General features: G+C 44.2%; 1 protein-coding gene across 4 annotated transcripts in view; it reads left to right on the top strand.

Annotated features, from left to right (window-relative positions):
* The window catches only part of GNG2 (G protein subunit gamma 2), a 91,810-nt gene extending 72,859 nt beyond the window's left edge, over positions 1–18,951 (top strand). For 3 of the 4 annotated variants that reach the window (XM_054026669.1, XM_054026670.1, XM_054026671.1), the window contains 3 exons: positions 7,820–7,884; positions 10,697–10,812; positions 15,238–18,951. In XM_054026669.1, the coding sequence (XP_053882644.1) occupies positions 10,726–10,812; positions 15,238–15,366 (216 nt within the window). In that variant the 5' untranslated portion in view covers positions 7,820–7,884; positions 10,697–10,725 and the 3' untranslated portion in view covers positions 15,367–18,951. Of the gene's footprint in view, positions 1–6,747; positions 6,770–7,819; positions 7,885–10,696; positions 10,813–15,237 lie in introns of those variants that run through there. The other variant, XM_054026672.1, reaches the window with a different exon arrangement.
* Positions 18,952–24,530: the final 5,579 nt, after the last annotated feature.

Below are 24,530 nucleotides of genomic sequence, written 5' to 3'. Positions count from 1 at the left end.
CAAAGCTCTCTTATTCATTTTTTAAAAACTGGAAAATTCCGATGAAGCGGTTAGCTCTTCTGAGTGGAGGCACTGGGGAGACTAACCCAGCTGGAAAGTTCTGGGGCCTGGAGAAGTGTCTGAGTTTTTTGTGTTTTGCTTGTCAGATGAATCCAGCCCATTACAAAAAGGAACAAAACAATCCTGAGAAATACACAGCTGTAATTAAAGCGTAATACCACAGGGACATAGTACCTATATACTATACTTTATAAACATCATTATCATGGAAATAAACAGTATCCTCACTCATTAGCCTGCGGTCTCCAAGGCAAGAACCCCATTATCCGAAATGTGTGTGCATCATTAAACTGCAACTATGAGAGACTGTCTGTATTCCATTGTGAATTTCACTAAAAGGTTTCTTTTCCCTGCAAAGAAGAAAAATTCCTTTCTTTGTTCTATAGTAGATATTACTATATTCTAATGTGGTTTTATTATTTATATTAGATGTAACAAAGTTCATTCCACATTGGGATGCAGGAACTGCGGTAAAGTTAAGTTGCTTCTTAATGTTTTCTTGAGATTCAGGTAGACTATTGGTCTTGGATTTTCTCTTGTCTTCCCTTTGGCTCTGATTAAATTGGTCCCAATTAACCACTGGAAAATGCTGTCCTGCATAATTACTCCATTTGTGCTATGAGAATCTTATTAGAGATAATGGGTTGTGTGTATTGTCTAACAACAAGCAGGGACGTGATATTGGCAAATCCCAGTAACACAAATAGGATACCTGACTACACACGCATGCACACACATTCTGCAGTAATAATCTCTGTGTTGTTGTTTCTGCACAAATCTACTTGCAAATCCACCCAATGGCAGCTGACATACCACTGTATTTGGACCATCTTTGGATCGAACCAATAGTCCAGGTAGTTCAACATCCTGTCTCTGAAAGTGGCCAGCACCAGATGTTTCAGAGGAAGATGCCAAAAATCTTAAGTGGATAATTATGAAATAACCTGATAATAGGAGAAGTTTCATGCCAACCACTCGAGTGTTTGGAAATTCTTTGGAACCTGAGGGTTTATAGCCCTTACATCTTTTCCTTTGTCTAATGTGACTGTACAGGCTCTTATCTGTATAAATGTCTATCCTTTTCTAATCAACTAAGTTCTTGCTCTCCGTATCTAGCACTAATGAATTCCACCGGGTAATTAAGCATTGTTTAAAAAGGTATTTCTTTTCTTCAGCTGTACTTTGTTGCCTTTTAATTTCATTGAGCGCTCTTGCATCTGAACCTATTATTGACCAAGGAGTGTCCACGGTTTCCTGGAGGTCTATGCTCGTGCATAGTTGTGTGGTTGGTTGGTTTGAAAATAATGTACAAACTTACATTCGGAAAAGCTCCCAAGTGAACCTGAACTGATAAGAATTAAAAGCTTTGCAAAAGTACAGTTGGTATTGTCAAAATAGCACTTTAAATCCAAGTAGTATACAATGAAAACTGTACATTTCAAATTGTGGTTGAAAAGATGGGTATTTAAACATGTTGGGCCGTATATGATTAGCACTTACAAACTTGTAATGTCAAAAATTTGCTGTGAAGATGAATTTCTGAGGGCAAAATCCCAGACCCAGTGCCCAACTTCAGTAAATGTGCTGTGTTTGATGGAGTTTCACAGAGGGAAGTAATTGGTGCTGAGGTATCTTTCTAAGCTGCTACACCATCCCAAATTCTTCTGGGCAAGATACACAGAGTCATAGTCCATCTTCAACATGATGCATTTATTGAGCAAAGCAACTGCAAACTACAGCCACACACACGGGCTTCCACACAGGTTGAGCTCTAGTTCTGTCTCCTCTGTTTACCAGGGACTGCACCCTGGCACAGCATACAGAGACATCTAGTGGCCAAATGACAATATTGCAAGGAAATAGTTTACACCTCTTCCTTACTTAGCCTGCAGTCCACATACCACAAAGCCTTGGAGAATGCTTTGGGCAGCACCTCCCCAGCAGGAGCAGCCCCTGCTACATAGCACATGATGGCTGTGGACTTTCTGAGTGCCTCCCTGAGGGTCAGAGCAACATCGTTTCAGCTACATTCAGAATCTTCCATGTATATGGAGATATACCTATCTCATAGAGCTGGAAGGGACCTTGATAAGGTCATCAAGTCCAGTCCCCTGCCTTCACAGCAGGACCAAGTACCATCCCTGACAGATTTTGCTCCTAGATTCCCTAAATGGTCCCCTCAAGGATTGAACTCACAACCCTGGATTTAGCAGGCTAACGCTCAAACCACTGAGCTCTCCCTCTCCCCATGACCACGGATGGTGTTGTTTCAAACTGTAAATCTCTATCTAAGCATTAAGGAAGCTTTGATGAGAGCGAAAGCTGGGAATTGCATAGAACACCCTGCTTTCACACGCTCATACTTGATAAGAAAAAAGTGAATGAAAGCATCGTTCACTGCAAAATGTGTAAGTTTTCCTTATTGAGGAATAGGGTCACTGCTAGCTTTGGGAGATCCCGGGAATGTAGATAGTGGGTTTTTCTGTTTGCTTTTAATTCAGATCACAATTTTGCTCCCTGCTACAAAGAGCTCTTTCACATAACTTCTTTGCAATTCTCCCTTTCCGCCCCAGTCTCTGATTTATAGCCTCTGCGCAGAAGTACATTTCTACCAACTGCTACATTTTTAATTTCATCTCTAGTCATACACTTTGAAAGGCATTAGAGCATAAGCTTTCGTGGACTACAGCCCACTTCTTCGGATGCATATAGAATGGAACATATAATGAGGAGATATATATACACACATACAGAGAGCATAAACAGGTGGGAGTTGTCTTACCAACTCTGAGAGGCCAATTAATTAAGAGGGAAAAAAAAAAAAAAAAAAAAAAAAAAAAACTTTTGAAGTGATAATCAAGCTAGCCGAGTACAGACAGTGTGATAAGAAGTGTGAGAGTACTTACAAGGGGAGATAGTCAACGTTTGTAATGGCTCAGCCATTCCCAGTCCTTATTCAAACCGGAGTTGATTGTGTCTAGTTTGCATATCAATTCTAGCTCTGCATGTGTGTATATATATCTCCTCATTATATGTTCCATTCTATATGCATCCGAAGAAGTGGGCTGTAGTCCACGAAAGCTTATGCTCTAATAAATTTGTTAGTCTCTAAGGTGCCACAAGTACTCCTGTTCTTCTTTTTGCGGATACAGACTAACACGGCTGTTACTCTGAAACTTTGAAAGGCATGTCAGTAATGGTCTCAAAGAAAAAATGCTCATGGTAGTGTCCTATCTGAAGCCCCAATCCTGCAATTTACAATTGGGGCTGGAAGAAAAATGTCAAACTGAACAGTTTCTCACTGGGAAATGAGGTTTCGTTGAAATAAAAGTTTTCTATGGGAAAAACTTGATGTCTGGAATTTTCAGCCAGGAAAATCAAAATTGTTACATTCATAGAACATCAGGGTTGGAAGGAATCTCAGGAGGTCATCTACTCCAACCCCCTGCTCAGAGCAGGGCTAATCCCCAGACAGATTTTTTTGCCCCCAATCCCTAAATGGCCCCCTCAAGGATTGAACTCACAACCCTGGGTTCAGTAGGCCAATGCGCAAACCACTGAGCTATCCCTCCCTCCTAATGAACTGTGTTGTTTAGTTTCCAGTCAACGTTAATCCCTGTTTCTGCCTGAGATGTCACCATCCCTTATACAGGTTGTAGTTCTGGACATTTCCTACCCCCATTCTCCCCATGAGCCCCCACTCTCTGGTTGGCCATCATCTCCTGGGATTCCTCGCAGCCTCTCCCTGCAGCTGGGGTCCGCCTGCATTTTAAATGGAAGGATCAGGGTGGGATGATGAAGGCGCAGGTGAGAGCTTTAGCTCAACGGCAAAGCCTTTTTATGTGCCATCAAATGAGAAATGGCATTCACGCATGGTGAACGGCTCTTGAATAGTGTACAAAAGGCATTGATTTTCCGTCACTCTTTTTTACTTCTGATGCCTCCTTGATCACTGAGCTATGAGCTTCTTCAGATAACAGAGCTAAAAACCTTCTTCTACAGCAGATCCTACTCACCTTCGCATGTGTAACCGCTCTGAATCCAATGGGGCTATTCAGGGAGTAGGGCCAGCAAGGTTGGGCCCTCTAACATTGCTGTTTTCTTAGGGAAACCAGTCGTAGCATTGCAAAGTCAGGCTCTTCACTTTACCAACATAAACAGTAATATGCTCACCTACATATTTCAGAAGGGGGGAGGGAAGAATGAAAATGCAGGACAGCTAAATGAGCACGGCTGTGGAAATTTGAACTAACACGGTCCCTTAATTTTTTTCTGCTTGGGGGCTGCTGTTGCAAAGTCAATCTTGCAAACACTTACAAAGGTACTTTAACTTTGCTATCATGCACTTCTGCACCCCCTGGACTCTACTGCCAGGAGCAACCCCCAAAGTGGAAAGGAAAAAAATAAGGAGAAAAGACTTTCAAAGATAGAGCAAGCCGGCACCAGTCAGTAGCTATTGCACATTCTCAGCAGTTTGCACTTTCCAGGGTGTGTATCTCAAAGTGCAAGCTAATGTTTTCTGCTGTCTATGCACGCTCTGCAGTCTTTAAATGTTCATGCAACTGTTCATTCCTTTCTTCCCCCACCCCAGACCTAGCTATGGACTGTGATGAGGTGCACAAGCTCTGCCTTGGGTGAGGGCAGCAAAGGGTTAATGATCTGGCCTGGAGACAAGGAGTTAAATCAGGAACACCTGCCAGAAGCATCAGCCCTGGATGGAGGGTCCTCCAGCTGCAGTAAATAATCAAAGGGGACCTGGATATAAAGGGAGGAGGCTGCCCTAGTGAGGGGAAGCTGCAGCTTGGGAGGGAATTGATGACATCACAGAGTGATCACCCTGTGAGTAGGGGAGACTATCTAGGTCTCCCTAGGGAATGGCGTAGACATAAGTATTTTTCCCTCTAGTTCTGTCCCTAGCCTGTAGACAACACAGGCAAGGGCACTTTGCTGCTTGTTTTATTTGCCTGATTTAACAAACCTGCCTTCCTTTTATGGCCCACCTGATGTGACCTCTGCCCGTGGGCTTGTGTCTCAGAAGACTATTTATATGCCAAGTTCCAAATCTCCTTTCCCCCCTCTTTAAATGGAGGGGTGGGGTGTCTAGTCTTTCATGGTGTGGAAAGTAAATATTTCATATTCCCAACTCAAAAACGGTGAAAAAGGACTTTGCTCAAAGGGATTCTCTTAGAAAAACCAAGAGTCTGTAGAGAACATCACCCTGTCCGGTGAATTCTTAGCAGAGCTATGAGTCTATGAGCCAGCTGGGTTGTAACTGAAACTGTTTTGCAACCCTCTCGGGCCTGTTTCGCTGTGAAGGAAATGCTGTAATAATGTTCTGCATGTATATACAGGAACACTCCTCATCTGAGGCGTGCGGGGTGCTTGGGAGGTAGTGGATAGATCACGGGACTGGGAGTCAGACCTGACTTAAACTCTGCCCTGACCTGCTGTATGACCTTGGGCAAGTCACTTTCTCTGTGCCTCTGGTGGTTTTTTGCTCCTACCCTTGTGTCTTAAGATAGTAAATTCACTGGGCTAGGAAGTGCCTCCTGCTTAGAGTTGCCTGGTGTCCGGTTTTTGACCAGAAAGTCCGCTTGAAAAGAGAACCTAGCAGTGTCCGGTCAGCTGTATTGACCGGACACTAAGTCTGGTTACTGCGGGCGGGGGAATAGGGGCGGTCTGTTGCCCAGTCCTGAAGTGGCAGCTCCTACGGCAGGATGCGTGCACCAGCTCGGGCCGCAGGCAGCCCCTTTGAGGAGCACGGTTTGCAGGACTGCAGCGGAGGACAGAGTGCGGGGGCCAATGGCGAGTGGGGTAAGGAGCTCTCAGCGGGCTGGGAACGTTCCCCAGGAGGGAGGGAGGTGAGCTGCCCTGCCCCGCCCAGTGCTTTTTTTCCTGTTGTGCTCTCAGACTGCTCTGGGGCAGACAGCGCAGAGGGGGGCGGGGAAGGGGGCTGCTGGGCTACTCCTATGGGGCTGCAGCGCTCTTCTGACCTTTACTCCCAGGCAGCCTGCTGGAGCTGGGGTTCGCACGTCCCTTGGGGCTACTCACGCTGGAGTTGGGGGGGAGGGGTTCATGGGGAGAGGTGCGAGTGGGGCCTTGGGGACAAGGGGAACCTGAGCTTGGTTGGGACTTCTAGATGCAACTGCAGTAGAAATGACTTGGTCTTCCCTGTGGCTAGACAGGAATGGCTCCTCCCACCACTGTACTGCGGGTTCCGCTAGGGAATGTTAGCCGCTGATGACAAGCTTTTCACAATGAAACGGGGCAAACTTACCCAAAATAGATCCCAGCCAATGTTCATTGGCTTAAAAAAGCCTGCCCTGTACAGTCTACTGCACTGTGTAGCATGTCACGTAGGAACGCATCGGTAGCCAATGAGTTCATTTTATCATCCATTTATCTACCTTGGCCAAACTTTTTCTTCTCTGAAAGAACTCCAGGTGTCTAAGGAGGAGCAAGTCTAAAGTTTAAATGAACTTGCCCTGTACTCTGAACAGCAAAGAGCTCCACAGGAAAGCGATCTTGTTTCCTCCCATCTCTTGTCTGTATTTCTCTGTCACAGCGGTTCACTGCTAACCGCAAAGCAACAATGTTTGTCAGTTTACACATAGATTAGCTAGTGTAAACGCTGACTGCTGTACGAAAGGCAGACTCTGTAACCCAGCGAACTCCTTCCAGCATCCAGGCTCCTAAATCAACAGAGGAGGTAAACTGTAAGCCGGGCTTGCTCCGGGGCGTGGCAGGACGCAGTGAAATGGGGAAACTGGGGGTGCACTGGTCCTTAAAGGGCTCACTTCTCCAAGCAGGTCTCCAACAAACCATCCTTCAGCTACAAATCTAATCGAATTGAATGCACTCTGCAATTCAGTGAGGAAGAGTCCAACTCCTGTTGTAGCTCTGTATAAAGTATTGTCTAAAGGGGCTTAACTTCTATTAAATCTCAGAACGCTAGCTTGCGTCTTAAAATGTCGTCTTATAATTTCCTTATACAGCTGTGTGTGTGTGTGTGTGTGTGTATGGCTCTATAATCTGTGTGCATATCACACACTATAGATAAAATAGAATACATGCTGGGGTGCCGTAGCATGATTTTACAGTTCTAATAGCAGGAGTGTGGAGTGGTTGCATAATTGAACTATGCAGGCTTTGCCAACTGAGGGCCACTGACCAGGTTATACCAGACCACACTCACGTATTCAATGTAATAGAAATTGAATGTACGTGTAATAGATCTCCTTCATTTTAAAATATTTTTTTCCCCTCTTGCAATGTTTCTCAGTCCGTTCCTGACCCACGTGAATTCAAAAGCCTTGTAAATAAGGTAAATGTAGTGTAACTTTCTTCCTAGTCTAGTGAATTGGAATCTGTATTTGATTGGTCAGTGTACCTATCAGTCATCCTCTGATGCTTATGACTAGACCGGGCATATTTATGTGAGGAATGAGACAAGTGGAAGGAATTTCTGTCAGAAATCCTGAAACTCAGCCCTCCTAGGCTCACCCCTGTTGCAGTATGGAAAAGTGACTAGGATAAAAATCAATATGTCATCTCGCCAAGTGTCTTGGAATAACCTCCCCCCCCCCAGTACATTCTGCCTTTCTGAACTGAGTTTTCAAGCTTGCTGATCCTCTGAATGATATTTTGTCATGTCTTGGTTTCCAAGTAACGTCTGTACCATAACAGTGAGTCCATAACATGGATCTAATGTAAAGTGTCAGTCTAATCAATTGTTTCTCTCTCTTTGTCCCCCTTAAAGGTATTGACTATTGACGATTGGCAGACCTTCCACTAGAGAAGCAACTCACGGAAAAGACCGTTTTGGTAAAACACTTTGTTACTTAATTCTAAGTGAAAAGGGTAGATTGGGTGTGGAGAAGGCCTGGGGATCATGAGGTGTGTTTGTGGCGAGAGCTCTTCCTCGCAGTTCAAGGTCTCCTTGAAACATGCATCCTACCTACCAGCCCAAGTCCTGGACTCGGTGGATCCTCCCCATAAGTTGCGGGAGGGTCATTTAGCCGTGGGCAGGCTTGTGCCCGCCCGGTTCCCAAACCCAGTATGAGCGTTCTTTGCTGCTTGCTCCTTGTTGCTACCCCCAGCATACCCCTAGCCGGACAGGCCTGAACGGGAACGGCACTGCAGTGGCTTCATGTCAGGCTCTGGTTTTCTCTGAGCAGGCCTGAAGATGAGTTCCTGAGTTGAAGGATTTAACACAAGCACTGTAGCGTGAGCACCCTTGAATCCTTCCCTTTAAGCTGGCTCAGGCTAAATGGCCAAAACTAGACCTGCCGAGAGTTTTCAAAGCCAGCGGGAGACCCCCTTGAGGGGTGATGTTTTGAAGAAATGCCTCTTTGACCCCTTACTCGTTATCACTCCGAAGAAAAATATGGCCCGTAGAGAATACAGAGCTGACTCTAGGTTGGTCTTTCTAGCCCAGAAATTCATAAAAGAGAATGCTGTCCTAGACTCTTGGTGAGTGTGTCCATGGAGAGGATAAAATATCTGGATAGTCATTGGCTGGGAGAAAGTCAGACATTCTCACTCTCTCTAGCTGGGGGACATCTGGGTTCCAATCCCTGCTCCAGTGACTGTTTGTTTAGACCAAGTGGAACATCTTCAGCCTGCGAGATTGAGAGAGACAAACCCGAATAGCCAATAGCCTGGTGGTTTGGGCACGCCCCTCAGAAGGGGCAGAAGCAGAGATTTGAACTTGGCTTTCTCACATCCCAGGTGGGTGCTCTCACCACTGGACTAAAGGCTATAAGGGTGGCGTTACCTCTTCCTCCTCCTCCCTCAGCTTTTGTGAATTGAGCCCTTCATTTTACTAAAATACCTGAAATGAAATCTTTCAATTCTCTAAAAGTTTCAGTTGGAGACAAACTGATTGTGTGGAGTTTTTTTTTTCTTTTCCCGGAACTGCCAGAAATCTGAAAAGTCAGTTTATTCTCCTAGCACCGCCTGGGATAGCCCAATGCACTTCAGCTGTGTCCCATCTCTTACATTGATCATGTTTGTGCTTGAAAAATACTAATCATGCTTAAATGGGGCCCTTGCTGGAAAGACGCAGACACTGTTTTTCTGCCCAGTGTAAGCAGAGCCAACTTAGAAAAGCATGCTTTATAGAGACCGTGTAGACTTGGCAACATAATGAACGATTGCAGTTATCCTTTTGTAGGAAACCCTAAAGAAACAGGAAGTGACAATATCCTGTTTTGCATCTAAATGCTCACTTGTTGTGCGGACAATGCAATGCTAGACCAATGCACCATGTCGGTCTCTAGAAATCAGTATATTATAGTAAGCTACTTAAATGCACGGATGTATATTTCCTAATTATTTTATAGTAAAGCTTGGTATTTCAATACAGTATAATGAACCATAATGACTGATATTACTGCTACGGGCAACTTGAAAGACACTTCAAGCTGTCGACTAGAGAACTTGTTGAAAACATCCGTTTGCTGTCATGTGAAGTTGAAACTGAGAGGGGCTTTTATAGTAGGTGCTATTTTGTTCCAAGACTGGAGGAAATGCTTGCTTGCATTCCGCACATAATTATAGAGTTGTTGTTTTGATTGGGAAGGTAGTGGGGAAAAGTTTCTCCATTAGTGATGATACTTCTCTCTCCTACCCACCTGGAAGTGAAAATCCTAATACTGATCTGCTCTCTAGAAAGCTTGCTGCAATACACGAACAGTGAAAACACTGCATCAGCGCAACAGCACTAGCCAAAAGAGCAGGGTTAACAGCACAACTTACTGCTCAGTGCAGTTTAAGAATCTACCCTGGGGAACAACAAAGTGATTGATGGTTACAGCACTGAAGAGACAGCCCCATCAGAGCTGTAAAACTAAAGTATGTTCCCGCCTGCCTCCAACCCCAGATCTCCTTCCCTTTCCAGTCACTGTCCAAGTAAGGATATAAGCAATGGGCCTGCTTCTCTCACTTAATGCCAACTGGCAAATCCAGATTTAACTTCATTTGGTGTCATAGTGGTTTTCATAGATTCCAAGATTCTGGGACTGGAAGGGACCTTGAGAGGTCATAGTCCAGTCTCCTGCCCTCATGGCAGGACCAAATACTGTCTAGACCATTCCTGATAGACATTTATTTAACCTACTCTTAAATATCTCCAGAGATGGAGATTCCACAACCTCCCTAGGCAATTTATTCCAGTTTTTAAGCCCCCTGACAGTTAGGAACCTTTTTTCCTAATGTCCAACCTAAACCTGCCTTGCTGCAGTTTAAGCTCATTGCTTCTTGTTCTATCCTTAGAGGCTAAGATGAACAAGTTTTCTCCCTCCTCCTTTTAGATACCTGATGTGATGAGGGAACAGTGCCCGATGCTGGAATAGCGCTTCTAGCTCTGGGACCCTTATAATTTTTGACTCCTCACCACTGTAGACACTGCAAAGAGGAGGAACATTGTCATGGTTCTAGCAATGTCACTACAGCCAGGATTTACATCTTTTGAGGCCATTTACCTATATAAAAATGGATTGGGACCGCATTAAACTTAACACACACAGCCACATCTCTGTTAATCACAGATGCCCTTTATTAGATTCCATGGTACTTGCAGCAAATCCAGTTTTAGTTCTCTGATGTATTGCCTTACTTCACTTTGTTTCCACAGCATATCTGAAAAGCGCAACCGGCACTCAGATGGCCAGCAACAACACCGCCAGCATAGCACAAGCCAGGAAGCTGGTGGAACAGCTGAAAATGGAGGCCAACATTGACAGAATAAAGGTAAAGCGTGATTGAAGGCAACTGGGTAATTAGCATGTTCTTTGTGGTTCCATGAGGAGTCTTCTGCAGCTAAGACTCCAAGTCGTAGATTTTAAGGCCAGATAAGACTACTGGAGCCATGTAGTCAGACTTCCTATAAAACACAAGCTATAGACTCGAGATCTAGTGTCCCTCAAGTCCTAGAGCTCTGTGTATTTAGCTTATTGAACAAAACATTGAGTCGAATTGATCATGGCCTACAATTACCTACACGGGGAGAAGAGATCTGATATTGGAGAGCTCTTTAATCTGGCAGACAAAAGGCATGATCCAATGGCTGGAAGTTGAAGTAGGCAAGTTCACACTGGAAATTTTTATTTTTAACAGTGAGGGTAATTAACCACTGGAATGGAGTAGCCAGGGGTGTGGTAAATCCTCCATCACTGAGTCTTTAAATCTAGACTGAATGGTTTTTCTAAATGGAGATATCCCATCTCCTAGAACTGGAAGGGACCTTGAAAGGTCATCGAGTCCAGCCCCCTGCCTTCACTAGCAGGACCAAGTACTGATTTTGCCCCAGATTCCCAAGTGGCCCCCTCAAGGATTGAACTCACAACCCTGGGTTTAGCAGGCCAATGCTCAAACCACTGAGCTATCCCTCCCCCCGTCAGGTTAGATCCAGGAATCTCACTGGATAAAATCTGGGGCCTGTGTTCTATAGGAGCACAGATCATTATGATCATCAAGTCCTTCTGTCTTCAAGTCTGTGATGTTAACAAAGTTCTCTAGCTTTCTTATTCGGTGATGGATACTTTGCTGGTGTGACCATGAACTGTACAATGGGAAAACTAGAAGGTTTGGGAAACTCCGTTAAACTAGTCCTAATTATATGGCCTTTTGGGAAACAGGAAGATGCTCTTTCATGATGAATTGGTTCTGTTTGAAGATGACTGCAGTTGAGCGTCTCATTTAATATATTTCAGACACTTTTGTTCTTTGGATAACATTGTTAATGCATGAAATTGGGCTCAGTGGTGTACCCAGACTTGCTTAGAGAAACGCAACAAAACAAAAAGCAAAGTTATCCTTTCAAGTCTCTCTTTTTCAATGGACAGAAGAGTGATCCCTTTGGGGAGGGATTCCTCTGCGTCGGCTGCATATAGGTCTTTTGGTGCTGGTCAGTACGTTGTTACGCTGGAATAATGAGCCCCTATATTGTCCATCTGAGTTGTAGTGTGGGCACAATTCTGCCTCTACCCTTCCAATATTTACTAAGTTCTGTCCTTAAACTGTGAGCTCCTCCGGGATTGGGCTGTCCCTTCCTGATTTGTCCAGAAAGCCCCTAGCACATGATGAATGCTACCATAAACAACAATTACAATTGTGATCATGGACAGATTCCGTTTTTAAAGGCCAACATTCCAAACTGGGTGCCTGTATTGAATGTGTGGGCACAGACACGTCATGGTGCATGCCAAATAAACAGCTGCCTGCACAAAAGGGTAATTATGCAGCTATGGCCTTTTTATTTTATTTTATTTTTGTGTGTGTGCTGCTTAAGCACCATTCTGATGCATGCAACTGCATGTTTTTCATGCTCAGCTCAGGTATATATTAAGAGTCTTGTCTCCCAAATATGTGCAGGCTTTGAAAGGCGTAATGTATCTCTGCTGCTTAGACTGTGTTCTGTGTTGGCTCAGAAAGTTGCCTCCAGTAACCTGAACCTTTTGGGAGCAGAGTCTTGGAGCATTCCAGTTTTGTTAAAGGGAAACGTAGCTGATTCCAAAGTGTGAAATACCAATATCTGAACTTCAGCATTTGGTAATGTCCCCTCACTGCTCAAGAGCTTCCACTGAGCCAGGTTCATGTTCTTAATAGATAAGAGGGAGGGATAGCTCAGTGGTTTGAGCATTGGCCTGCTAAACCCAGGGTTGTGAGTTTAATCCTTGAGGGGGCCACTTAAGGATCTGGGGTAAAATCAGTACTTGGTCCTGCTAGTGAAGGCAGGGGGCTGGACTTGATGACCTTTCAAGGTCCCTTCCAGCTCTAGGAGATAGGATATCTCCATTAATTTAGGGGACTGGACTCGATGACCTCTCAAGGTCCCTTCCAGTCCTAGAATCTATGAATAACCATATACAGTCAGTGACTCCACTGATATTTGTTACCATAGCAACCGCAGCCCTCCACTGGACGGGTTCAACATGGTATAAAAATGACATGCCACTTTCCTTTCTTTAATCGTGAATAAATATTGTCGCATGTATTCTTGCAAGCTATTTGCAGTTGAGTGTGTCCTGCACTGAGTGTGTTTGTAAGATCAAATCAGGTAAAAGGTGTTGATGGATCAAAAACCTGCCTGTAACTAAAGGGAGATAAAAATAGATTTGCAGACCGCATAGGTTTTCTCTTAAAAGTCTTTGCTAATAGATTTGTGTTAGCTGTTAAATGCCTCGAAAAGAGGCTGCTTTGTTGGGGGAAAAAGAACTAGAAGGCTGGATTGCCTGAAAGAGATGCAAATGAAAACCATTTTAGCATCAAAAGAAATGAACACCATGTTTTGGATAGCTGATGTATAAATGCCTTTTATTGTGTGGAAGTTGTTTGGGATTTGCACACACGGGACATCAAAGATGCTACAGCAAAAATGTACTTTCAGTATAAAGCTGAAGAATAAAACAGAGACCTGCAAGTTACCATTTGATCAGGTGATCTTCTTTACTCTGTCCAATCTCCCAGCTGGCCTGGCCTGCCCTGCCCTCTTATTGACATCATCAGGCTCCTGAAACCCCAAAAAATAAACTGGGCTTCAGAATTGATTACATGTGCAAAAATCTGTCTGCTCCTAGCAGTAGAGGGTTGGGTGGAGAGTAGGTTTTCAGGTTCTCGGAGTTGGAGGCCTACTCAGCTGGCAATCAGATCAGGTGGAGGGTCCCCTAGCCTCCAACTCTGGAAGATAACAGGTGGAATCTAAGAGCTAGGCGATGAGACAGGAGGTCTTGCAGGGTAAAATAACCATAGCAACAACCCGTCCACAAGGAGACTTGTGCAAAGATTTACATCGATTGTTCTTAAGTTTAGACTAAATTGGGAAATCTCCAGGGAGCGGATGAAAGTTTGGGACGCTGAACCTGTGTCAGTGATGAGGGGGTAACCAACCCATTTATAAGCCCTAGAGAGGATCTTCCACATTCAGAGTGGTTTGTGGACTTGTTGCCTTATAGCAGAAGTTGAGTAAAGTCATTATGTGCCTTCAGCTGGGCGGGGCACTCCAGCTGAGGTCTGCATTTAGAAAATAGAGAGCATTTGAAGCAACAAATCCTGCTTCCTTGCCTTCCTGGTAAGGGCATTCTTTACACTTGGAAAGAAGCCATGTCCTTCTATTCACTGGGCGCGCACACACAGTGTAAATGCAAATACTCCAGATGAGGAAGAAAAACAATGGAGGTTCCAGTTGTTACACCACAGGCTATCTAGGAAGGGTGAAAGTTCAGTTTACCTTCTATTTCCTGCTTGCAGGTCTTCCCTCAGTCTTTAGTTAGGCAAATTCCACTTGCATGAGTAAGGACTGAATAAAACCCGAGCAAGGATCTCCACTTTGGTCCTAAGGGTACCTCTACACTGCACTTAGACACCCACAGCTGGCCCATGCCAGCTGACTTGAGCTGGGTCTGTTTAATTGCAGTGTAGACGTCCAGTTCGGGCTAGAGCCCCGGCTCTAGGGCCCTGGGGGGTGGAAGGGTCCCAGAGCTTGGCTGCAACCTGAGCCGGAATGTCTACACTGCAATTAAACAGCCCCTGAGCCCCGTGAGTCCAAGTCAGCAGGCGTGGGCCAGCTGCAGGTGGTTTAATGGCCGTGTAGACATGCCCTAAGTGACCGGTGCAGTTGGGACAACACTTTGGCACTAAAGTTTGGCGGTGATTACAGCCGCTAGAGAACAATCCCTTTTCAAAGTAGAAGAGTCGTGCAGTTTAAAGGGGAATTTCCCCTGTTGGTGTACCACTTTAAAATGGATCTTAGAGTTCAGGAGCACTTCAGATTCCTAGCCAGTTACATTCTACAGTCACTCTTACCTAAGGGATGATATGAATGCCAAGTAGTGAACAAGGACAGGGCTGTGATTGTTGTAATGCCGAGTTAGAAAGTCCATCGATTGGTAGTGAGTACAGTGAAGGAGCAAGTGGGAACTTCAGGCAACTTCTCTATCTTCCATTCACCTAAATAAGATGCTTTAATTTAGGGGGACCAGACAGCAAATGTGAAAAATTGGGGTGGGGGGTAATAGGAGCCTATATAAGAAAAAGACCCAAAAATCAGGACTGTCCCTATAAAATCGGGACATCTGGTCACCCTACTTTAGGTGCTCCCTCCTTTGTGTGCTCTGAAGTGGAGGAGCTCCAGACAACGTAGTTCAAGGCTTATACAGAGTGTGCATTTATTTTCAGGTGTCAAAAGCAGCGGCAGACTTGATGGCGTACTGCGAAGCCCATGCCAAGGAAGACCCTCTCCTGACCCCGGTGCCAGCTTCAGAAAACCCCTTTAGAGAGAAGAAGTTCTTCTGTGCGATTCTGTAAGCCCTCCATGAGCCTGACATGCACTCGGCCCGCTCTGAACACTGATGTAGCATTTTTAGCAATGTGGACAACTTTCTAGTCCACAGAATTTAAAAAATAACAAGGCCTGGAAGATCCGGAGATGTGCATGTTTAAAGAAACTGGTCACCTTTTTGGGGAATAAGATCTACATCGTGAGGCAGAAGATCTGAGGTCTGCAGAGTTACCGAGATAGAAAAATATGTAAAGATTAAATGTGTGTCACTTTTCTGCTCACAAAAAAAAACCAACAAAAAACAAACCCTTGTTTGATTGTTCCATATTTAAAAAAGACACTTGTGCTGAGCAAGGTAAAGGTTGAGGCTGTGTATAACCTCCTTGGAATGATTATCGTTGGGTTTTTCCAAATAATACTTATTTAAGTTGAATTGTCAAATATCACAACAGGCTAGATTACTATTATATTACTTAATGTTTGGTCTCGTGCTTTTTTTGTTTTGTTTTGTTTTTGCATTAGAGTAGCACAGAGATGGATGGGATTCCTCAAAAGATAACAAACTAAACCGTTTAGCAAGGGCTTAGTCAGTATACTTCACATCTGCAGTGTGAACACTGTCTGTCTGTGTGTTTCTCGCAACCTCTTACCACGACTTCTAACACTTGTATATGATAGCTTCAGTTGTAAAAGTAAATCGGGTGTTGTGATTGGTGCTTCATATTTTTGTGACTACTTTTAAGTAATAGTGCATGAAAAGATCCCTGTGTTCAATCCATTTAGAAACTTCTATTGTTTGGAGCCACATGCTGGTGGAAGACGCTGTAGAGAAAAAACAAAAGATGTTCTGACAGCAGAGAGAAAATTACTCTAATGCCTTAGATGTGCCTGAAATACCTCTCATCTTCTGTAGGGTTGCCAGCTACTGAGAAGCCTATTCCTGAAATCAGAACAGTTTATATGGGGAGTTTAGGGTCACTCAGATCCATGGAGGTCATAGGGTAAAACCAAGAAGAAAAATGATATAGGTTATTTTGACTAAATTGTCTCTGGTCCTCCCCTACCCTTCTGTGCCTCTTCTCTTTACCCATGTTTCTCGATTTTAATATCACCTGATCTATATTAATGTTTCACAGCAGCACGTCTTATCTGAACCATGTCCCTTAAGCAGCATGACAGAGCCAGCCTACAGCAGGCCTGCTGCTGTACTGTGCTAAGTGGCTGATCCAAGCATGGCTTGATTCAGAGGGGACCTCAGATGGAAGGCAGTGCAAATTTGTCCACCCCTGTGCAATTCTCTGCTTCCACTATATTGCCCTCAATGGGTATCTTTTCCCAAATCTATTGGCTCTAAACCACAGTGTTTACAAAACTCCCTCTGCCATCGAATCTGACTGCTATTTTCAATCCCCTCTTCCCCCACTCATTCAGAACAGGCTTTTACTAACAGAAGGGCCATAGCACTCTAGCCAAACAATGGCCACATGCAGATCGCAAATGTGCATATGGTTAGAATAGCGAGAGGACTCCATACTGAAGGACTAAGGGTGATCTATCAACCACTGACGTTTTTGTTAATGTGTTGGACTCCCGTTAGCCGGTCACTAACCATCCAGCCCTTTGTGTGCTTTCACCATGTATTTCTTACTGCTTTAACCTCCCATCACGAAACAAAATGAGTCAAGAAAATTGGGTGCATCTTTAAATAGAGCACCCAATTATAGGGTGGTATATTGACACGACATACCTCGAACAGCTTAAGGTGGAAGCTTGCAACTTCCTCGCTTTGTAAATATCATGCTTTGAGTTGCTGTTCCAGGTGGGCCTCCATTAAAGCCTCCAAGCTGGATCATGAGGCATTAAGAAAGATGGCGAGGTGGCTCTCTAATCGATCGGCTGAGCCCTGCTAATCAGGGCAAAGCCAAACCATCAGAATGGTGTCCTGGTGGACGCACCCAGTGCTTTGCTTACCTATAGCCTGAAATTGACAAATTTGTTTAATCCGCTTTAGGAAACTTGTCCTAACCAGATGTAGAGCGAGAAGATAAGCCCAGAGGCTACAAACATCAATTTGAACACCATAAACACCTAATATTTCAGGTGGAGGCTGAGGCCGTCTGAAATGGCCCCATAAAGAGCTCAGAGAGGCAGGTTACAGTATCAGGTACAGTATGCAACTCCAAACATACCGTGAGGAGATTCTACTGATGTTTAAATTGGGTTCTGGCCTTTGGCCTGAAGCGGGACTGCTGCGATTGCAAAGACACCCATACGCCTCACATCTAAACAGCATTGAGAGAGGAGCTGTCATATGCCACTGGTGCAGGAGTGAGAACGGCTCCAGCTTTCCAGGCTATTCTGAACCCTTAGAACACTTCCATTTTTTGGCTCAAAAACCCAGCAGCTATACATTCAGGATAATTCCGGATCCATGGCAACCCTGTTAATATGAAGTTCCAAATCAGGGATGAGTTCAAATTTTTGTATTTAAAAGGACAACCGAGTCTTAAGGTACCTGTCAGAAAATCTTTATAGCCCATAACAAAGTGGAAATTGTTTTTGACTAACTCTTTTCTACTCTTGCATCCTTGTGTACAGGCAGAAGGGTTTCTGTAGCGAAAACCACTTATTGTAACAGTGGATATTCTCTCGCTGATTCTTGGCATCTGGGAATGTTTATACAATACAACCAGTAGCTCAATGGTGTACTACTTGCCTTGCTAGCTTTCAAATACAAGATCCTGTATTTCAATCTTTATACTCTATGTTTGACTAGCTTGGGTTTCATTTGACCAATGAGTAACTCTACAGCTGTTTTCACTTGTGTTGGTAAAAACAATGTAAATATATTGCAACTGTACTTTTTTAATAAGATCTACTATAACTGACAATGAAGCATAGCTTAATTAGTCAAGACCCTAAATCTCACTAATCCCGGAACAGTACTCCAATCCTGGCAGGAAGTTTTGTCATAACTTGTTAATGACTTACATATTTTACAACTTAAGTTCTTTAAAAGAATGCTCCATGACATTTTAAATTACACCAAAACATTCATTCAGTATCTCTTTTGTTACAGTTACTATTTCGGATTTTTTAAAATTCTTTTTAATTGGGGACGCAACCAGAAAATCTCACCCTAGTATTTATATTTACACAGACCCACTTTCACTAGCAAAGTAGAAATTTTACCTACCAAGAAAATTTTCCCCTAGAAAAAAGTAAAATATTTCAATATTGAAAATATATTGATTCTGTATATTCAACATGGTATAAATTTGTTTGATATACTGAAGGTCTTTTCAATAAAAATATCCTATGTACGGGAATGTGATTTCTCTTCTCTCTCCCCCCCCCCCCCCCCGCTACAAACTTTGTTCATAGCAGTGGTGAGTTGCTACATGTACATTATGTCATATCAGCCAGAGAGGTGGATGCATCTTCCTACCCAAGAAGCTATCTGTTTGCAGGAAGAGGATCAGCGTAAATGTCAGTGGGTGTTTTCTTTTTTGTTTTTCAAACAGGGAAACTTGAAGTTGTGATGTAGTGCACACGCTCATCCCATGTGATCAATGTATGTGTATGAAATAAAATTTTGGATTCGTTTCAAATATTGTCTGTTTGCTTTTTAAAGTAGCAGTCAGGGTTGGTGGGTTTTTCTTCTTTTTCACAAGTTAACTCTCCTGCTCCAAATGACCGAACCAAATGTGTTTAGGATATGATGTTGGTTTAGGGAGCTTTCCAAACTAACCATAAACCACATCCTCCTCCCCCCCCCCCCCCCCCCCCCCGCTCCCTCGGTTTCAATAGCCGCTTTTGTGATGGTGTGAAAGGGAAAGAGGCCTTTCAGAACCTCAGCTTTCCCAGGACCCTCTCTAAGACGCTGTTTGCTTTAAGGAAATTTCCACTGATGTAATTACGCTACTGCAACCCCCTGATGTGGACATGCTGCCCCAGAGCTTACGCTGACACAGTTTACTTTGGGGTGTTACCAGCTTAAGCGGCACAGGTGTAAACCTGTCTTTTTGCCAGTGCAGCACATCTGTACAGGTGTGACTACCCAGAGGTAGTGCAAATTGCTGGTAGGCAAGGCACAGTGGGTGGTAAATGTTTAGAACCTACCTCCTATAGAGAATGGTGACTCTATCCCACTGCAGGGAAGGCCAGTTGTCATCCTTATTCCTGCCTTGTTTCTCCCCCAGCCCTCCTAAAAGTAAAAATGAAGTCAAATGCGAGAAGCAGCAGCTACTTAATCCTGGGGGTGAGAGGGTATTGCCAGACGGATCCTAGCACCTGCCTCTGGAAGAAGCTGATGACTTGACTCAGCTACTCGACACTGTCGAAGGCTTTGGAAATGGAGGATAAATTCTTGGCTATATGAGTTGCCTTCCCCCGTTCCAAAATCCCTGGGACCCGTAATGGAACTAAAGTAGAAAGCCCCGCACAGGAGGAAATGACCAGTCTGCCATAAGTAAAAGATACCGGGAAGCAAAGGGGGTCCCAAGTTCACCTCCCCATCTCAGGCAAATGCTTTTGTTTTCCAGAAAAAGGCAGATCTCTGCTCTTGTGGGGGCACACGTTCAACCTTTCCAGGACGAGACTCCAAATTCCCAGCTGCTGCATGGGAGCTCTGTGTGAAACACCAGCTTAGTTTCACTCACTTAAACTGGCCCAGCATGTGACCATGCCCCTGTGGAAATAGTCCAGATTCCATTCTTTTTCACCAATGAACTGCCTCCCCTTCCATGCAAGCAGACAGCCACCCCGTGTGTGCAGCTGCCTTCTTCCTGGGAAAGATGGTGCACTTTGTTTTCCCACCCTCTTCTCCTAACATCTTCACAGGGTGAGTGGCTGCTTTACTTCCCCTGGGTGGACAACATGCGTGCACTCTTTCCCAGTCCAAAGGAAAGGCTCCTGCTCCCTGTTGCAATGATCTTCCAGCAGGTCAATGTAAGCTCCTTGTACTGTCTTTGCGTCCTGTACAGTGCCGAGCATGCTGGCATTTAACATAACTATTAGCCTCTCTCCATAGCAAGAGGAATTAAATCAACATCTATCTTGAAGGGTGCTGCATTCCCCTGGGGCTCTCTCTATTGAAGCACAAACTGGAAATGGAATGTTTGCTCAGGGGATCAGTAATGGCCCAGGATACAGAAGCTTTCACCTTTTGGTCATAGGCTCAGATCTAGGACAGTACAATAGTAACGAACAGTCTTTACTATACAGAAGATGTATGTACAGAAATTTAGCTGGTCTCAGCTCAGTTGTTCCTAGGGGATGTGTCCACCTCACAAAAGCTGAGTAATTAACTTGTAGTGAATGATTTGTTTCCGGTTAATTTAGTGTCTTTGTTCCCCATATGGAAAAGAACGGTAGAATTTCACTGGGAAGATACCAACAGAGTTCCACAGAAATGAACGTAAGAACGACCATACTGGGTCAGGCCAATGGTCCATCTAGCCCAATATCCTGTTTTCCGACAGTGGCCAGTGCCAGACACTTCAGAGGGAATGAATAGAACAGAACAAATATCAAGTGGTCCATCCCCTGTGGTCCAGTCCCAGCTTCTGGAATCAGAGGTTTAGGGACAGCCAGAGCATGGGGTTCTGTCCCTGACAATCTTGGCTAATAGCCATTGACGGACCTGTCCTCCATGAAGGTATCTAATTCTTTTTTGAACCCAGGTATGATTTTGGCCTTCACAACATCCCCTGGCAACGACTTCTACAGGTTGACTTTGTGTTGTGTGAACAAGTACTTCCTTTTGTTTGTTTTAAATCTGCTGCTTATTAATTCCATTGGGTGACCCCTGGTCCCTGGGCTATGTGGAGGGGCAGATAATCATTTTCTCCACACCATTCATGAGTTTATAGAGCGCGATCAGATCCCCCCTTTAGGCGTCTCTTTTCTAAGCTGAGCAACCCCAGTCTTTTTAACCTCTCCTTGTCTGGAAGCTGTTCCATACCCCTAATCAATGTTGTTGCCCTTCTCTGTCTTTTCCAAGATATATACTAATATATCTTTTTTGAGATGGAGCGACCAGACCTGCACACAGTATTCAAGGGGTGGGCATCCTATGGACTTATATAGTGGCATTATGATATTCACTGTTTTATTATCTATCCCTTTCCTAATGGTTTCTGTTACCTTTTTGGACTGCTGCTGCACATTGAGAGGATGTTTTCAGAGAACTATTCGGGGTTCTATATAAGGAACTCTATGTGACATTCTATACCTTGGGGGAGCGCCCTGTAACCTCCATATTCCTCATTTCTATATAACTGTGATCGTGCATATAAAGCCTGCCATGTGTGGTATCAGGGGAAAGGTTATGATCTGCTGAAAGTCACTGTTCTATCTAAATATGTATATCATTAGTGCACATGAAGTTATGAGATTGTGTTGTATGCTTGTCAGTAACACATGCTGTAAATTGGGGAATCGGCCAGATATTATCGCCCCAGAGACAACAGCAAGGAAAGTAACCAACACCTGGGCAGGTGTCAAACAACCATCAACAGCCATTGTCCAGCAAAGGAGCTACAATTCAATGACTCACCTGCATAAGGCTACACCAGGGGAGTTGATCAATCTTGCCTGGGGACTCAGCAATGCCCACCAGACTTGCCTGGCCCTGGACTTGTATTCTCCAAGCACGTGGACTAAGGTTATAAAACAGAACACAGGGGCCCCATGCTTGGCCTTTCTCCTTCCCCCACCTATTCTGCCAGTAACAAGGACACTGAGAAGACTGAAGACTCCAACAGAGGGGACTGGCCCAGGTTTCAAGGGTGAAACCTGTGTACTATGAACTACAATATACAGTGGGGCGAGAAAAACTGCTTAATGTAGATATTGCCCAGTCTAATAGGGTTGAGAATTTAGACCGGGTTCGGCAATCTGCAGCACGTGAGCTGATTGTTAGTGGCACTCTGCTGCCAGCCGGGGTCCCAGCCGCTGGCCCCGCTTAGCCCACTGCTGGCCTGGATGGACGGAACCCTAGGCTGGCAGCAGGCTGAGCGGGGCTGGTGGATGGAACCCCAAACCGGCAGCGGGCTGAGTGTCTCAGCCTGCTGCTGATCTGGGGTTCCGTCTGCTGCCCGCGCTGCCGGTCTGGGGTCCCAGCTGCTGACCCCTGCCAGCTGGGGTCCCGGCCGCCAGCCCCGCTCAGTCCGCTGCCAGTCTGAGGTTCTGTCCGCCAGCTCCTGTAAATGTAAAATGTATTACTGGCATGCGAAATTACAGTCAATAAATGAAGACTTGGCCCACCACTTCTCAAAGGTTGCCGACCCCTGGTTTAGACTGAGTGCTTCTATTTTATTTTTCTTTTGATAAGTAACTCTGACATTTTGCCTATCACTTAAAATCTATCTTTTGTAGTCAATAAATGTGTTTAACTCCTTATCTTTACCAGTGAGTTTGCCTGAACTGTTTGGTAAGGGTGTTCGCTCAGGTTTGCAAAGGCCAGTGTATATCCACATTCCATCAATGAAGTGGTGAACCAATTAATAAATTCAAGATGAGCAGTGCACGATGTTATATTCCTGAGGTACAAGGCTGGGAGCTGGGGGGATTAGGCTGGTGCCTTTCTCTGCATGATTTGTGAGTAGCTCTGGGAGCATTCATGCAATCTAGCTGGGTGTGGGGCTCCACATGCTGAGTGATAACAGGGCCTGGAGGGGTTTGCTGCTTGTCACTAGCAAAGCATTGGGAGAGACAGCCCAGGCTGGAGAGTTAAGGGGGCACAGCGGTCTCACGGCTGCAGGTTGCACCCCGGGGATCCCGTCACACTTTTGAATTCTGTAGGCTTTTATAGAGAAGGATACCCTTTCATTGGTGCTTTGCACCTTCCTATAGAATGCTATAGCAGGGATATAATTCTCTTTTAAATTCTATGCCAGTACCAAAAACCTCTAGAAAAACTTAACAGGATCAAGAAGACTCCAGAATTCCAACTGAATTCTATAAGGGTCATGATTTTTCACTGTTTTATTGAATGCATTTATTAGAAATTACTTGGTGAATGATTTTATAAAGAACTCTTAGAAGTGACCCAGGAAGGTTTTAGGCTGCAGTGTGTAGTCAGCATTTGAAATACAAGTTGTGTTGGTTAATTTTGCTTGGATATACAATATGGTTCAGTTTCCTGAATGGATGAGCTCTAAGAAGGAGGTGTCAGTTTCCAAGTCTCTTGTTTACAAATTGTACTGGCACCATTCTGAGAACGACATCACTGTTATTTGGTGCTTCTGCTAACAGAGTGGCATGGAGTGCAAACGTAGCAATAATATTTATGGTATGATGTAAACTACACAGTAGGATCTGTTATCTTCAGTAGTCACCAGGCAGCAAAATATAGGCATTTCCAAAGCTGTATGGGCCATTTCTGAACTCTATGCCCTGGAGACTACCTTATAAGTCAGGAGCGATATGAGTTAAACAATTTTTGTAATACAATTTGGTGCAGAGACTTTAACTCAGATGAAGTTACTTTAAATTCACTCTGGCGCAACAATGGCCAAATAAAAAGGCATTTTTTGCTCACAGTGAAAACTTGGTTAGAAGCCGTGTTATCATGGCATTTTCCTTATCTGGTAGCTTAGCTTCCAGGCACCTTAATCTGCCCAGCTGGAAAAATAGGACCTCCCTGAACAGTGGATGCTGAACTGGAGTTGAACTATTTAGGAAAATAAATGTAAAGGAAAAGATGGTCAAGGCTAAAGCCAATAAAAGGAAAATTCTTATTTCATATCCGTGGGCCTTGCGAGTTTATTATAGGAAGAAGACTGGATTGGTGAGTGTCTTAACAGAATTGCTCAATGGCCATATTTCTCCTAAAAGATAGAGACAGTGACAGTAGGAAGTGGATTGTAGCAATAACAGGAAAGGTATGAAGAGAAGAAAAAGGTGTGCAAAATCATACTGTGTGTAGCCCTTTTAATATTTATTTTTTAAATGCCAGGTAGAAATCTAACTTTCATCCTCATCCTCCCTTCTTTAATTTTGGTCATAAAACTCCTTATTTAGACAGAAAGCAGTGTTTAAGTTCAGCTCCTAAAAGATGCAGATCTTATCTAATTAAAATGCTATGAAAAATGTTACTATAAATGTATCACACTTTTCTTACAAATGCACTGTAAAGAAAGTGTAAGTATTCTCACACTTGCTTCTTATCAAACTGTCTGTACTG

Source organism: Malaclemys terrapin, chromosome 4 (genome assembly GCF_027887155.1).
Source record: "Malaclemys terrapin pileata isolate rMalTer1 chromosome 4, rMalTer1.hap1, whole genome shotgun sequence".
Taxonomy (NCBI): Eukaryota; Metazoa; Chordata; order Testudines; family Emydidae; genus Malaclemys; species Malaclemys terrapin.
Note: the sequence above shows the minus strand (reverse complement) of the source record. Positions and strands in the feature narration are given on the sequence as shown.